This window comes from Diadema antillarum, unplaced genomic scaffold (assembly GCF_040938485.1).
Source record: "Diadema antillarum isolate AM-2024a unplaced genomic scaffold, OU_Dant_1.0 seq00000053_RagTag, whole genome shotgun sequence".
NCBI lineage: Eukaryota > Metazoa > Echinodermata > Echinoidea > Diadematoida > Diadematidae > Diadema > Diadema antillarum.
In genome coordinates, this window is record NW_027271161.1 from 601,239 (window position 1) to 618,304 (window position 17,066).

The window sequence follows — 17,066 nt, forward strand, 5'->3', positions numbered from 1 at the left end:
CACGCACCCTGGCATCACTACATAATAAGTGATGCACAGAGAAGACAACGAAGGCAACGTTACCTAGCAACACCTACGCACTTTGCTCTTGATGACAGCTCAACTTCGGCAATCTTTGTTTCAATGCTAACGGTGATTGGCACTATCATCCAACAGCACCCCTGCAACTACCGGGTCTATGCACCCTTACATACATATCTAATCAAGACTACACTTGCAACTGACAGACAAATTTTATCAATTTGAAGACTGCACTTGCTCCTTTATAAGAAGCACATGTCTCACTGAGGACTTCGTATCACTGCTTTATTGTCACAGGTCTTTTTTTTTTTTCATTCACAAATGTTGTCTTTCAGTCATAGGGTTCAAAATATCATTGAAATTTACATCAGTTCATTAGCACTAAATATTTGTGTCAATGGTAGATTTTATACATTTAATTTCAATCATTCTTTGCAGCCCGAGGCTGAATTGCAAGTGATTTAACAAAGCATGATGCACATACATTTATAGCATTGGTAAAACAGCACAATACTTACATTTGAACTAAAATGAGATAAAGTACAATTAAAGCTCGAATCAATACACCTTAGTCCTTTCAACTTTGCAGTGTAGATGGGAAAAGATTTGAGATAATATGTCCAGATGTTGCAGAGTGCTAGCTTTTAATGATAATAAAAGTTACAAAGTGAAAGGGTGTAAGGAGTTACGGGTAATAAAATGATCAGTAAGGTGTATCAATTGGCCGTGATGAGAATAAACAAAAGCGTGAATATACATAGAGTGGCATGACGTATAAAAACATGTGGTTCCAAGTGGTTTCAAGTATGCCAAGGTGGTAACTTGAAGTGGAAATAACTGGACATCATATCATGCATTGTGTGATATAATGCTATAATTAATGATACTGAATGGTCTACACAAATACTGGTTGGTTGGTGACTGGCCACAGTGCAACCACACAACCTTCTCTGGAAGTGTGAATGAAAAGAAGAAGCTATAACAGTCACCCTGCATTCAAAATGCTTCACATAAAGTTGTAGACAGTTGGAGTCATCATACACAGATGGAGACTCTAGTGCATATCTCACTGGGTTGGAGACTTAATTGGCGACCTGGTGGCAACTCGAGTCTCGCTGGTCGCAGAAATGAGCCTGGTCTCCAGGGAGTACCGAGAGAATTTAACAGGTTAAATTTTTTGGAGACTTTCTCCGCCCTAGTGGCATCTCCTTAGCTGCGGCTCAGCTGCAGAGACTAATTTTGTTCATGATGTCTCCAAAGTTACCAGGCGAATAGGTTATCATCTCATTTGGAGACATCTCAGAAGTAACCCTGGAGTCGGCTCCTTGGTGAGAGCACAAGCCATATTTTTTTTCCCTGTCTTTTGAGTTGCACAAGTCATGACGATGTCTCTTCCAGTGAGATAAACCCTTTAATCGGCACGTTACGCCACCAACGAAGCTACTTTTAACGACAGCAGTGAAGAAAAGACAATATTTCTGTGAAACTTTTCTGTGAAACTTCGAGTGCCACATGACTGTCATGACAATGAAATCATCTGCCTCCTTTATCCCCCATTTTTTTTTAAATTCATCTCCACATGAAACAAGTTACATCATTAGTTAAAAAAAAATTACTTCAATCTGCCAGCAACATATCAAAGACATTATTTCTTTTTTTATCATGTTCAGACTGATCTTAGAATCTTAGTTCTTAGAATTATCATCGGGGTCACAAAACACACTTACTTCTTTTTTAAAACAAGCTAGTGAAAGTACTATGCAAGAAATGTCATAACCTACATGAATAAAGATATATATATATATACATTTTGTGATTGTTTTTGGTATTTTTTCTTTGCTACATTATGATAAGCAAGATGAAATACTGACATTCAAACTGTACCACTTCTGCTTTAGAAACAGTGTGGTAATCAGGACATACTGAGTTGACCGAGAGAAAAAGAGGAATATCATACCACATGTAAACCCTACTCTTGCTTAATGAAAAAAACAATGTAACTCTACTTGAGCATGCATATCATTCATGCCAACTTTATGCATTTGAGTCTCCAGAGTTGCATTGATTTCAACTACTTTTACAAACCGGAATGAAAAGCTCATGGAAGAAACACACACCCAAAAATTGATGAAATCTGACAAAATCTTGTCCTCACACAGACTGCATGATCAAGCAAAAAATTTAAATCAGAAATGTCCAGCCTCACAAGGAATGATATCATGGCGTATGAACAATTCTCAGGAAAAAACATAGCAACATAAGTTGGGTTCTGACCTAACTTCAAGTTAAATTGTAGCTAGCTGATGTTCATGATAACAGCCCCCCAATGGGCCTTCTAGCTTTAAGGATCATTTGAACAGAACTTGGAACAGAGATTTAAGGGACACCTATCCCTCTCACAATGTTATCTTTTACCAGAAAGAGCAGTTTGAACTAGATTTTATAACTGCCATTCTGTTACAAAACAATTTTAAAGAAATATATATTAATAGGACCTACAAGTGAGAGTTGCCGAGACTCTATTTTGAGAGATCCCTGAACATCACGACTAGCTTTGGTGGAAAAACATGCACAGAACAGGACTGGTGTGGAAACACCTGTGACTTACAGTACTCCTAGTTTCATTGACAACAACTAGGCAATAAAACAAACACCCCAAATATTAGCCTTATCTACCAGCAGTTTTATTGTTGCTACAGCAATTGAAATTACTGTCACTCACAAATATTAAAAGTTTGTTAGTGAAGCAGGTCATAGATCTGTAAGCAAAGAGCTCCTACATATACCTCACTGCAGATGACCTTCCCATAGATATACAAATATCCAAAATGACAATACGAAAAGAATTCACATGTAATAAAAGAGCATATCATCGCTGGGGTGACAAGACCTTGTATCTCAAAATTTTGGTGAAAATCTTTTTTTTTTATTTTTTTTTAATCAATTGTCAGATAGTAAGTTCAGAGATGTCCTGTCCAAATCCTAGCTGTCTTGCCCCCAGAATGACACCTCCATGGCATGTCAAAGGAATGGCCATCCTATCCGTAATAGTGCTTTGGCTGCAATATTCTGTTGCTCTCCTGTACATTTGACATTTTTGAGATGTATATGAGGTTTTGTCGCCCAAACAGCGATATATGTTGTACACCACTCATGGTATATTCTCAAAAATGGTGAAAAAAAAATGAGAAAAATGTGTGAAGGAAGCATCCAATATTGAGGAGGTATAGTGAGTGTCCACGTGTGACATGTGAAAGACCTTTCTTAGAGGCAGCTTCTGACGTGCTGTGATTACGCAGGCAAGACTTGTACGCCACCGGCAGTTACCACGGTGATTGCTCTTATATATTTCGAGTCCCTTAAGCATCTCTTACTTGTCATCTAACGGTAAGTTGTCACCGCACCCTTGGAGAGCTACCAAGACCTCAATCCTCCACATTCTCATCCACACAGCCTGGTTAAACCTTAATACAGGACCAACACCCTAAAAATGCCGTAGACATTGTACACTAACAGGTTGCCATTGGGAATGACAGAGTTAAACACTGGAACAGGGACACGAGACAGCTTTGCAGGAGGATGGGGATTACCGCCTCACCACCCGTAATCATCCGGAGAACATGAGGAGACATTCTTCTTCGAAGCCAGCAGTGTGCAACAACCTGCAAAACAAAACAAGTGAGGATTTTCATGGCACTGCTTACCCTCCTCTTCTGGGTGGAAAAAATGAGGCTTTGTAAAACCAGTGAAAAAGGACAGGAAGAGCTAAAATATTTCAATGACATATACCTTGCTTCTAGTCATTGCTACGATATCTTCAAACACAGATGTTCTCACAAACAAAAAAGCTACTCACAAACAAAAAAGCTATTCAATTTCTTATTTAGTGAGTATGATATGCGTCTGATGATGCTCACGATTCAGGAGACTTCATTTGCAAAGAAAGAAAGAAACAGAGTTTAACAAAATTTGAGTGTAATGGCTTAAAACATTGCCACATCAATGAGCTTCTCGGTATTACTTTGAACTCATGGCATTAATAGCTCATTTTCATACGATGAGCAAGGCCTCGAGTGGGGATTAAGGAGTTTATGAAGACATTGCATGTGCTCGTCAAATGGAAAATAAGGATGTGTGAGATTAAGAAGTGTAGGGTCCAACTCACTGGTAAGCTGCATTCATGAAAGGGATGGGTCCGCAGATGGCACAGCCAGACTTCTCCTTGGCCTTGGGCACCTGGATCAGATCGGACACCAGCTGCTCACTGATGCGGCCCCGCCGGCCCTTCCAAGTCGGAGAGGTCTCAGCCGACAGGATGTGGGTCACCTCGAACCTGGCCAGGACATGTGTTGAGATCGGTCAGAAAGTGTAGTAGCTCGCTGACATTTTGAATCAAACTTCAAACTTTACCACAAGTTGTAAATTGATAAAGTGTACTTCGCACTTCCTGGGGGTTGATCAGTGGTTTATAAACAAATGAACATATAAATAAAGTGGTAAAATCACAAACGAATTAACAAAATGAGTCCTGACATTCACATAAATATGTGTACATCAAACGCAAACAGAAGAAAACTGACCAGAAATGAATATAATTTATTAGTCAAATCCTGATGGAATCCCATTTTCTTTGCTCATTTTTCCACTAATATGAGTACATCAAAACAGGTCTATGGGAAAACTGACCTGCCATTGCTCTTCTCCACACACTTGTCCAGGTCTTCCCGCCACATGATGTCCTTCTCTGTCTTGTTGAACAGCAGCAGCTTGAGTTTACTGCCAAACCAAACACCATTCACAAAGATAAACAAGGAAAAGTAGAAATTACGCGGTGCGTAATATATGTCCCCGCCGAAAGTAGCATTTGTAGCCAATGTACAGTATAGGTCAAAAATCAAGGTCAAAGGTCAAAGAAGTCAAAGGTCAAATTTCTGTGTAGAAGTTTTGAAGCCCTCACCTAGAGCCATCACATAAAGCAAACGGAATCGAAATCGGGTTAGAAATGGCGAAGGAGTAGCATTTTGTAGCAAAATATACAATATAGGTCAGAAATCAAGGTCAAAGGTCAAAGAAGTCAAAGGTCAAAATTCTGTGTAGAAGTTTTGAAGCCCTCACCTAGTGCCATCACATAAAGCAAACAGAATCAAAATCGGGTTAGAAATGGCGAAGGAGTAGCATTTTGTAGCCAATGTACAATATAGGTCAAAAATCAAGGTCAAAGGTCAAAATTCTGTCTTAAAGTTTTGAAGCCCTCACCTAGTGCCATGACATAAAGCAAACGGAATCGAAATCGGGTTAGAAATGGCGAATGAGTAGCGTTTTGTAGCAAAATGTACAATACAGGTCAAAAATCAAGGTCAAAGGTCAAAGAAGTCAAAGGTCAAAATTCTGTGTAGCAGTTTTGAAGCCCTCACCTAGAGCCATCACATAAAGCAAACGGAATCAAAATCGGGTTAGAAATGGTGAAGGAGTAGAATTTTGTAGCCAATGTACAATATAGGTCAAAAATCAAGGTCAAAGGTCAAAGAAGTCAAAGGTCAAAATTCTGTGTAAAAGTTTTGAAGCCCTCACTTAGTGCCATGACATAAAGCAAACGGAATCGAAATCGGGTTAGAAATGGCGAAGGAGTAGCATTTTTTAGCAAAATGTACAATATAGGTCAAAAATCAAGGTCAAAGGTCAAAGAAGTCAAAGGTCAAAATTCTGTATACAAGTTTTGAAGACCTCACCTACTGCCATCACATAAAGCAAACGGAATCGAAATCGGGTTAGAAATGGCGAAGGAGTAGCCTTTTGTAGCAAAATGTACAATATATGTCAAAGGTCACAACTGAAATTCTGTGTAGAAGTTTCAGATCTCCCATGTAGTGCTATCATATAAAGCAAACAGAATCAAAATTGGCTCATAAATGACAGAGAAGTAGCAAATTGAAGATTTTGATCACACACGGATGCACAGACAGACAGACAGACAGGCACACAGACACACACACGTACGGAGCCCGTTTCATAGTCCCCTGCTCGAACTCGTTCGGCGGGGACAAAAAAATTGTAAATGAAGGAGGATATACTTTTCACAACAGTCTGTTTTTAGAGCATACCAGGCTAACAGTGTGTGCTATAATGAAAATTTATGCGACGTCGAAACCTTTTAATTGTGGTTTAATTTAACAAGAAGAAATAGGATTTTAACTTTAAAGGAAACTAAAGTATGGCTTGAACGCCCAGAGAAGGTTAGTGGAAATTTGGAGTAAAGCTTTTAATTACCTGATGTCAAATGTGCTGTTTAAATGAGTTAAAAAGATTTAGTGTAAGCTCTTGCTGCCACATGCTTTATATAAAGTTGAGGGGGGAATACAAGGGCTGGTTTATGGAAAGGGGTTCTACAGCTATACTTGTAGGTGTTGCTACTATGGCCTACAGAAACGAGGTAATGCTAAAGACATTCTCTTCATATTTGAAACAGGTGGATACAATTGTGAGATTAGACTGCTTTTATATGGTATTGAATAGCTTCATTTTGCAAGTTTCATCCAAGAATAGGAAGTTTATGACACAAATCAAAAGTAATTGTAAAATTATCTCAATTTGCCTTTGAGTGACAAAGACCTTGACATGCAAAAAGACAGGAAAATTGTCCCTGTAATCGTCCTGACAAGAATGAACTACCACCATCATATTCATTTTCTTGATTTCAGAGCCTGAAAATTTCCTGTATCACCTACTGGGTACTGACTACACCACAAAGTTTATTAGTCACAAAGTTTGTCATATATGCATTCTCATTGTAATGTACTTGGAATTGTGTGCATTGCTCTTACTTGTTATGTCAAAGGCCTGCTACTGTACATCCATGGCTTGAATTTGACAGTATGGAATTTCAACTAAGTCAAATGCATAACAAAAAAAGATTCAACAAGGCAAGTGCCGTAATGTGTCTCGCCCACAAATGTACAACACTTTTTTTTTTTTTGTGTTCACAAATGGACCTATGGATCAAAAGTTAGGAGTCATAATTAACTGCACAGTACATTGGACCCTAAATGTTCATTGACCCCTGCCTGTGACCTTTGACCTTGTGGTGATCATCAACTCCCCAAGGGACATCTACCACCCAAGTTTAGTCACAAACGGACTTATGGATTAAAATTTTTGACCCATAATCGAAACGCGCCCTAAAAAATTAACATTGGGCCCTAAAAGTTCATTGACCCCTGCCTGTGACCTTTAAGCTTGAGGTGACCTTCATACTTGGTAAAAGGTAAAACTTTGTATGACCACTCTTCCTTCCTGAGTTATTCAAGTTTTTATAGCGTTACGGACGGACGGACGGATGGATGGACGGACGCCGCAGGTGATTCCTTAGTCTCCCCTCACCTCCGGTGGGCTCAACAAAAACACACATATTTGAGGAGGTCACTGACCTTGAAGTGTCTTCCTCCATTAACCCTTTCCTGATGAGCTTGATCATTGGTGTTATTCCTGTCCCGGCAGCAATGAAGTATGCTGTGTGGACCTTTTTGAAGGAGCACTCATCTTTCACAGTTCCTTCATAGTTACTCATCAGGATCTCATCTCCTGGCAACAAAAGCATAACATCCAACATAACATTATAACAGCTTGATGGTTTCTTGTTTATATTTTTCTCTTTTTTTCAGGCTTTTCAGGCTTTGAGATTATTAGGTACACTTATCTTCTTCTTCTTCTTTTTTTTCAAACAGCAAAACTACCATAAGAAAGATGTGCATATATCCCAGGAGAGTCACAAAATACACTACACTGACTATGTAAATGGATGGTAGATGGTTACCCCCTCAGAGTGTTGCTAAGTACTGAATGAACATCCCCCGGGAGAAGATCTTAATCATTAGTTGAACAGAGGACTATGACTCACGAAAAAAAGAAAGAAAGAAAGAAAGAGAAAAAGCATAATCAATATTGCTGTACTCCCATCCTATATCAGTCTACTCCCAAAAACAGCATATGATGTATCCATATCAATAAAATGTGCACCCAAATTTAAGTCATCATCACTGTGTAAAAGTGTGAATGTATGGTAGATGGCTTTACCCTCTCTGAGTGTCGCTAAGTGCTGGGTGAACACTCCCTGGGGGTAGATCTTTATCATGAGGTGGACGGTGGACTGTGACTGGTTGTCAGTGGGTTCATCCAGGGGCTCCAGCAGGCTGGGAACCACAGGGGTGTACTGCCTGCTCACTTCCTCCCCTGGAAGGGATACAGAAAAGTGAAAACAAAGAAATGAGCAAAACAACATAAGATCCTCATACACATACAAACACACACATACGCATCTATGGTGGAAACCAAGGACCTGTTTTACCCACAAGAATTTTACCACATAACTGAGGACCTGTATGTAAGTAGGACTCTTGTCAACTTACACGTAGGACTCATTCGTATATTGCCATATAACCGTGGACTTATTACAATAATGCTAATCGAGGACCTACAAACATGTACCCCTACATGCAAAAGCAGACTGTTTGGAATGGTCTGCAAACCAAGGACGTCCTCGGTTGTCTGTGTATCCTCAGTTTAAATGTAAAGTTTGTGTGTGTGTCCTCGTTTTCCACCATGGGTAAGTGCACACATACACATACACACATGCCTGCACACACTCACATGGGTGTGTGTAGAGTTAGAAACCAATCAATGTGGGCAATACATTCAGATCACTATTAGTGTCAATAAAATAAGAAAATGGAACTATGTTATGCTCTCTACATCTGTTTGACTTTATATGATCTCTTTATATGCTGGCATGTGACTGACTTCAAGTTATAAATCTACACACAAAACCACTAAATACTTTCATTTTATTTATTTATTTTTCTTTTAACATTCTATCAGGCTTTGAGTGACTGGTGATTTTTGTCTTCTTATGGTGTACTTTATAAGAAAGTTCTATCATCACTTTTAACCCATTAGCAACAGAAGATCCTGTACATGATAGCCTATGGTTCCCCAGAATGTACAGCAATATTACTCTCATTTCAATAGCTTTCTAAATGAATTGAAATAGTACACTGCATGTTTATTTTTGTCTGTTGTAAGTTATGTTTATTTGAAAGCCTACACACTTAATCAAGAAAATGGTGTGTCACAGAAGTATTTCTGACAGATATTTGCTGACCTTTGACCTCTGAAATTACATAATTATATATTCCAAAAAAAAATGGTAAAGTATAAAACTATACAAAAAAATTCAGACCATTGATTGTGGCTTGCAGGTGGATGTGGTGAGCGATGGGTACACCAAATCGGACCCCCTCGGGAAACTCAAAGGTGAAGAGGTACGTGTCGTGCGTCACCTTCACCCGCTTTCTCAGCGTGCAGCGTCGGAAGAACGGCTCTGTAAAATAAATGGGAGAAAGCATAGAATGAGCATGAAAAAGAAATGATGACAACGGGCTGCTGGAGGATAAGATATAGACAAAGTCAAGACTTGTAAAGAAGAGACTTAACCCTAACTTACCTGGGCTATTTAGCAAGCTTGAATTCCTGGGGGGGCATTATGGCCCCCCCTTCAGATCTCGGCCATTGATCGCGCGATCGCTGCAAAATTTTGCATGAACATAAAGCTGGATGTAATCTACAAGACTGTTAAGTTAAATTTTCAAAAAATTTGCATTTTTTATTTTAAATTAATTAATTATGCAAATATATGCAAAAAACCTCATTTTCGTCTGTAATTGGCTTATAAAAGCTTATGGAATGCTGACTTTTGTTGTGAATATTCCTAGTGACATTCCGAAAATTTGTGCGTAAAAAAAAATTCAGTATCAAAATTAATTTCTTATGTTTTTTATTGTTTTATCATTTTTTAAATGTATTTCTTTGTTTTTTCGAACTTTTGTTTTTGTTGTTTTTTTCAGCAGAATTTGTCATACACATCTTTAGAAGCATAATTATACTAAAATAAATTTATTTCAGCCATTAAAATTAAAAATATGAATCTTTATATGAATTAATTGAAAAAACACAATTTGTATTGACTTTGTACACAAAATCACGTTTTTGAGCAATTTTGGGGTGGACGAAAATTTTTTGAAGGGGCGTGGCTTCGGAACGGTATGCCCGGTTGCAACAACTTTGGTCTCAAAAGTTGCGCGAGACTTATGGCCATTATGGCCATTACGGCCATTATGGCCTCCCCCCCCCCCCCCCCCCCCCCCCCCCCCCAGGTAAGTTAGGGTTAAGTATAATGACTCCTCTGGGAATACATGAGATGTGGTCACTAAAGGTAAGTGGTCATTATGACAACCACATGCAGCAGCCATCCTGATATTCAAGGTGTGCCAAATAATTACATGCACATCATGATTCAATTTTACCATATGTTGCAACACACACATATATGTATATAAACCACACAGACATATTTATTTATTTATTCATTCATGTATTTATCTATCTATCTATCTATCTATCTATCTGTTAATCTATCTATCTATCTATCTATCTATCTATCTATCTATCTATCTATCTACCTAGTAATCCAAAGAGTCATTCATGGTACTAACTAATCACCCCATCCCTTCAAATAATCACCAGTTGCCTATGCTATCTATCTATCTATCTATCTATCCATCTATCCATCTATCCATCTATCCATCTATCTATCTATCTATCTATCCATCCATCTATCCATCCAACTATCTATCTATTTATCGATCCAGTAGAGCAAAGAGTCATTCATGGTACTAACTAATCATTAACCCTAATCAGGCTGGGGACGGGGGGGGGGGGGGGGGGCGGCGGAATCCGCCGCCCCCCCTCGACATTTCGCGCAATATCTTCGCAGCGCGATAAGCTCCTGCCGCGATGTTTCATGACTTTTTTCTTTCAAGTATCGCGCAACTTTTGAGACCAAAATTGTTGCGCCCGCGCGTACCGTTTTGACGCGACGCCCGTTCGAAAAAAATTTGTCAACCCCAAAATTGCTCCAAAACGTGATTTTGTGTACAAATCCAATGCAAATTGTGTTTTTTCAATAAATTCACATAAAAATTCATATCTTGACTTAGAATGGACGAAATTAATTTATTTTAGCATAATAAAGCTTCAAAAAATGTCTGTGACAAATTTTGGCCAAAAAACAAACAAAAACAAAAGGTCGAAAAACAAAGAAATACATAAGAAATTCAAAAAACAATCAAATACATAGGAAATTAATTTCGATACAGATTTTTTTTTATCCTTTGTCTCAGGAGAATGATACAAGAAACATTTTTAAAAAGAAATTAGCTTAATTAGAGCATTAATAAGTGATTTAGAGCCCAAAACTGATTTTATGCATAAATTACAATAATCAATTAATATAAAATATAAGAAAAATTTTTCGGAGAAAGCAACCATACATTTTGATAGCATACGTCGCGGGCGTCGCGTGTGCCGATTTTCGGCACGATCATGCGTTTCATAGGCGAGATCTAACCCCCCCCCCCCAGCTATAGCATAGCCAAAAAAGCCCAGCCTGATTAGGGTTAAATCCCTTCAAATAACTACCAGTTGCCTATGCTGTAGACAGGCTTGAGCCAGAATAATTTCGATTAATGCAAATGCCATGCAGTTACTACTGCCACAACTACTGTAACACAACTGTGACGAAGTAAGGCTAATTGAGGTTTGAAGAATCATGGGAATAGGAAATCTACCTATGTCTGTTATCGGGTCCAGTCGTTTGTGGTCATCTAGAGGGAGCCCTAACGTTGTCCATTTGATGTTCGGATTCTTCTTCTTCAACCACAGGTCACAACGGGTAATCATGTTCTTTGTGATCTTCACTGCAAGGGGGAAAAAAAAGAAAGCATTGATGCAGGAGAACAAATGGCTGAGAGAGGAGCTTTTCACTTTAAGATTACAAGACAACCGAATGAAAGTGTCAGTTTTCCTAACAAATTCATTTTCTTGATCTGTGTCATTGTTTTTTTCAGGGGATATTTACAGCATGTCAGAATTGCCACAGAAGTAACACAAGGAATACACATCGTTACGCTCATATTTTCTTATCTCTGATATCAAGATTTAAAAAAAAACTAGAAATGTCGCTATGGCGACTGGTATGCCTCCGCCATAATGCATGATTCTCCTAATAGGTCTAGATAGTACATGTGGACAATATGTGATTACATTTTCAAAAAATTGGCAAATCAAAAAAAAAATCACTATATTTGAATACTCACCCTTGATGCTTGGGAAAATATGTTCTTGTAATTCTATAGAAGCAAAAGGAAAAAAAAAATCATAGGTCAAATATTACAATAGATCAATATAACAATGAATGTTGAAAGGGACAACATCATAAGAAACCCAATCTCATTATACAGTGCACTCATTTTTTAACTCTCTATGTGCCATGGTGTAAACCCCCTATGTGCCACATTATTCAGAGATAGCAACGTAGGGCATGCTTTCGAAAAACGTTCTGTTTTTCAAATCTATGTAACTTTCATAGATTTTTGTTACCCTGGGCATATAATGAGCAAAGATGTAGAATAAAGGCCAAGCATTGCTTTGATGTGAATTCTTTTGACAAATCTGTGATTGGTTGTCTTTCAAAATACCAGTAGCTACGTCATTGTAAAGGCATTACTTTTGCACACAAAACAGTGACAGAAACTTAAAATTTACTTGCAAATCCAGTAGGACACACTGCTTGATAGTCATTCACCACATAAAATGCAAGCTACATGCTACAGGAATGGAATCACTAGGAATGCTTTTATTGTACTGTGGTATTTGGCATTTATCTATCAGTTTGGGTGGGTTTGTGCATTTGAGCAGAATATGCGAAGTTGGCACACTGTTGACTGAGCTGGACGTGCGAACGTGGCACGTAAAGAGTTAACAAAGTCCTCAGGACTGGCGGTTTTCTTTCATTGTATCAAAATTTAATTATTGCTGAACAGTAAAAATACATGAAGATATCTGGATGATGATTATGGGACCTGAATCTTTACTCTGTTATAACAAGAAATACAAGATATATATATACATATTTTTATAAACATGTTTGTTATAACAAGAGTGCACTGTACAGGCCATTTATCTGTGTTCTATCTAAAGCATCTAAAACATTCATACGAAACACACATTGCATTCAAGCACTACTAGATATTGGTCCTTTTACACACAAAAACTTACAGGAAAAGAAGAGTATACGACAACCAGTAAAGTTCTGACCCTTTTTCCTTTTGATATTATCTTGAAATTCGGGACCTAAGATTTGGATTGGCTGTCAGAATTGTCGTAAAAACCAACCAACGAACAAAAATGATAAATGAATATTATCGGCCCTACAAAAAATAACTAAAAACACACTGACTGTAGACACATGGTTAAGGTTGTATCTCTCAAATTCACAGGTTGACTATTTTGTTTTATGTCACACCAAGTTGAATACCGTAAAGTTCCGTGTATAAGACGCACTATTTTTTCGTCGGAAAACATTGAAAATCGGGGGTGCGTCGTATACACGGGTACAGTCTAATCACGGAAAAAAATCTGTCATATACACCCAATTTTGTAAGGTCACCTTGGGGCTATGTATGCCCATCGACGTTTGGAAGGTAAGCAATCACTAAAACTTATGGATAAATGAGCGATCTTTCAATCTGGACACACACAAAAGCTGCAAATACGGGTTAAACTTACATCGGCCTTGTGCAGTAACGATGTATCAATCTGGCCATAGACAACAGCTGGAACAGTACTGCTACCGATGTATCATATCAGTCTACCAAGCTACCAACAGCCAACCTAGTAGCTGAAATACGCGATGTACAGGTATCATTACTAAATTACCGATACCATAAAACTTATCAATGTACTAGTATCAATATGGCCATAGGCAAAAGCTGTAAAATACGGAGTAGAATCGACACTTGTCACCGTAATATGAACGATGTGTGAAGCATGCATGCATGTGACCATGGCGTTCGTTTGCATGCTCTTCACGAGGACAGGTAGGATAGCATAGCTACGCTGTAGGTAGCTAGCTAGCTAGCAAGCCTTGTGCAAAGGCAGCAGCTGCAGAGAGGCTCTTGCAATGGACTCGGATCGGAGCGCGCTTGCCCGTTGCGCGCTGTGTGTGCAAGTCCATTGCTCTCTGTGTGCGTGAGCTGAAATTATAGGGAGCTGCCTTTTGCAAAAGGCTAGCACTGTGCATACAAACATGGTACAAGAGACACACATGTTACTGGTAATCCCTCCGGGCGGCGTACAACAGTGAGTGTAATTACAGTACACGCGCACCATACGTCTCGCCGTACGATCCCTCTGCTACACTTGTTGATGTTTTTCTTCTTTTTTGTAATGAACCTTCCAGTCTGACATGCGTCAATGACACCCTCTGCTGTGTATGATAGCAAAGATCGTACTGTACACTCATGAGTACGATATGATACATGTACCACGATCGAAAGGCGAAACAATAGCAAGTGAGTACCGAGACAAGTCTCGCATTTTGCGTCTTCCATATTTTGCCGATGTCCGATGAATACCGTTAAAAGAAAGCATAAAAGGAAACAAAAAACAGAGCAAATACATGCTGCATTCTAAGGAAATTTTGAGCTGAAATAATATGTATGACACACGCAATATTTGCGTGGAAATTTTTTTTTTTTTTTTTTTTTTTTAAATTTTAGGTCCAAAAGTAGGGATGCGTCTTATACACGGGTGCGTCTTATACACGGAACTTTACGGTCCTGCTGAAATATTAGTATTAGACTAGTTTTCTTTGATTTTGTTTGCCTGATAGGCAAGTTTTAAAATAGAAGCATGGAAGCGATTCACAAATTTTTTTTTTTCTTCTTCATCTGATTGGAGTACAGTCCATCTTGAGGGCCCCCATTTCATAAAACTTGTTATCAATAACAAGATGTAGAAGTTGTTATATGCTATTGAAGTCCTTACATCTGATTGGCTTAGAGCAAATTTGTCATAGAAATGTGGCAGTTGTTACTGACAACAAGTTTTGTGAAACAGGACCCTGGTGTATCATCCTACTCGTACCGACTGACTAGTCTGTGTGTATTTGAGGCAAATTACTTCACTGGGTTCTGCACCCTGTTCTTTTGCGATGAACGAATGAAGCAGGATCTTTTTAAGCGTGTGGGTAGTGACTCTCTGTAACACTGGACCTCCACTATATGTCTGTACTAGAGGGAAAGAGTGTTTTGCCTCTCACTAGAGGTGATGGCAAGACTCTACCCATATGTTTAAAAATGTTTTCTGTTGCACACATGTTCCAGTATTTCACGTGCCACAATGATATGGCTCATCTACCGATGTTACCATTTCCATTATTAGGACTGACCTTTTAAGAGCACCCTGCCAAAATTAATGGAATATTCTAGACTACACAGATTCTTACCCAGATGGAGTGTGAACAGCATATTATCAAGGTAGACGGTCACTCGCAGCCTCCTGTCCTCAACGTCAGTTACCAGGCACTCTGGGACAAAGAACTGGGGGAAAAAAAAACACAAAATAGAAGTACATTGTGCAATGTACTAGCAGTAGTGGTATTAGCAGTAGAAGTATCAGTAGTCATTGATATAGTAGTAGTAGTGGCAGTAGTAGTAGTAATACTAGATGTATGTAATAGATGTAATAGTTGTGGCATTCGCAATAGTAGTAGAAGTATTAGGAGTAATAATTAACAATAATTGTAGTAGTAGTTATCATCATCATCATCATCATCATCTGAAACAGAAATTGTATGATGGCTTAAACCTGGCATTGATCAAGATATACTTCAAAGATCATTATGCCAATCATGACTCTTTATAACACCATTATTTTTACTTGTTATTCATTTTGACCTTTACTTCCACAACAACTCTGACAATTCCTACAGCTCAGTTCCTGATTTCTTCCCTTGACTTGGCAATGTGGGTTCAGAAATAACACAACAACAACAACAAAAGAATAAATAAAACAGAAACAAACTATAAAACACTTTAACAAAATACCAGTGTTGATCATGAAGTAAAAGTAAAAAGCGAGTTTCCACATGCACAAGACCAGCAGGCTACAGGCAAAGGTGGCCTTGATTTCTCAATTTGCCATTACTACCACTTTAATTCACACAAAATTACTTTCAATTTGGTGATGATCAAAGGCACAAAAGGAAAAGCAAAACAAAAAGGGTACAAAGTACAACCAACAAAAGGATGGGGGCTCATGCAAAAACTGCCAGGATTACAAATACATGTAGATTAACTAAAAGAACAAAATGAACAATCATTTCTGATTCATGAAAGTGATATGTAATAGGGACCCAGTCTAATCCAAGACCTTTGCTTGCTTTTGGGATGAACGTATTACTTTGTGTAAATAAAGATCTATTCATAAGAACTGTTTGTCCTGCATGTACGTGTATTAAGTACAAGTACTTCTATAAACCACAGGTTCAGATTATATAGGCATGTCAACGTACTCACCTGACTTTTGGCGTATATTGAAATCACTACTTGGTCATTCACTTGATACCAGTCATGTCTGGTGGGGAAAAAAAAAACCCAGTAGAAAAATTATGACGAAATATATGGAATGTATTTAGATATTCATTTTGCCATACAAGCGATGTTGAAGGTATCATGAATCAAAACAAGTCAATGTGCATTCGCAATACATAGGTCCTTTGAACACTTAGTTGCTTTTGCTTCACTGATTTCAATGCAAAGATTCCATAGACAGAGCAAATCCTACACTAAAGAGAATATGACATTGACATAGCCCTGAACATACCCCATGTGTTGCATTCTCATTTTTTAGATTGACAAAGTTTATTGACCTGTGCATAGTGCAAGGGTCTTTCACTGATGTGACACCTGGATACACAAGATCATTTTCTAAAATTTAAGTGTCCTTGAAAAGAGTTGTAGTAGATCCCTTAATAGTCAAATTTGAACATATTTTATGCACACCAAGGAACAACCACTGTATAATGATTACATCCTGCCATCTCGTCAAATGAACCAATATATATGCATATGTGCTTCAATGTCTGCAAAGAG

General features: G+C 38.3%; 1 protein-coding gene across 1 annotated transcript in view; it reads right to left on the reverse strand.

Annotated features, from left to right (window-relative positions):
• Nucleotides 1-922: 922 nt before the first annotated feature.
• Nucleotides 923-17,066, reverse strand: part of LOC139725617 (cytochrome b5 reductase 4-like) — a 29,738-nt gene continuing 13,594 nt past the window's right edge. The window contains exons 6-15 of the mRNA XM_071636706.1: nt 16,491-16,548; nt 15,419-15,512; nt 12,228-12,260; nt 11,700-11,828; nt 9,254-9,394; nt 8,092-8,247; nt 7,446-7,599; nt 4,708-4,797; nt 4,187-4,354; nt 923-3,683 (exon numbers count right to left, since the gene is read on the reverse strand). Coding sequence (XP_071492807.1) covers nt 3,629-3,683; nt 4,187-4,354; nt 4,708-4,797; nt 7,446-7,599; nt 8,092-8,247; nt 9,254-9,394; nt 11,700-11,828; nt 12,228-12,260; nt 15,419-15,512; nt 16,491-16,548 — 1,078 coding nt within the window. The 3' untranslated portion in view covers nt 923-3,628. The remainder of the gene's footprint in view (nt 3,684-4,186; nt 4,355-4,707; nt 4,798-7,445; nt 7,600-8,091; nt 8,248-9,253; nt 9,395-11,699; nt 11,829-12,227; nt 12,261-15,418; nt 15,513-16,490; nt 16,549-17,066) is intronic.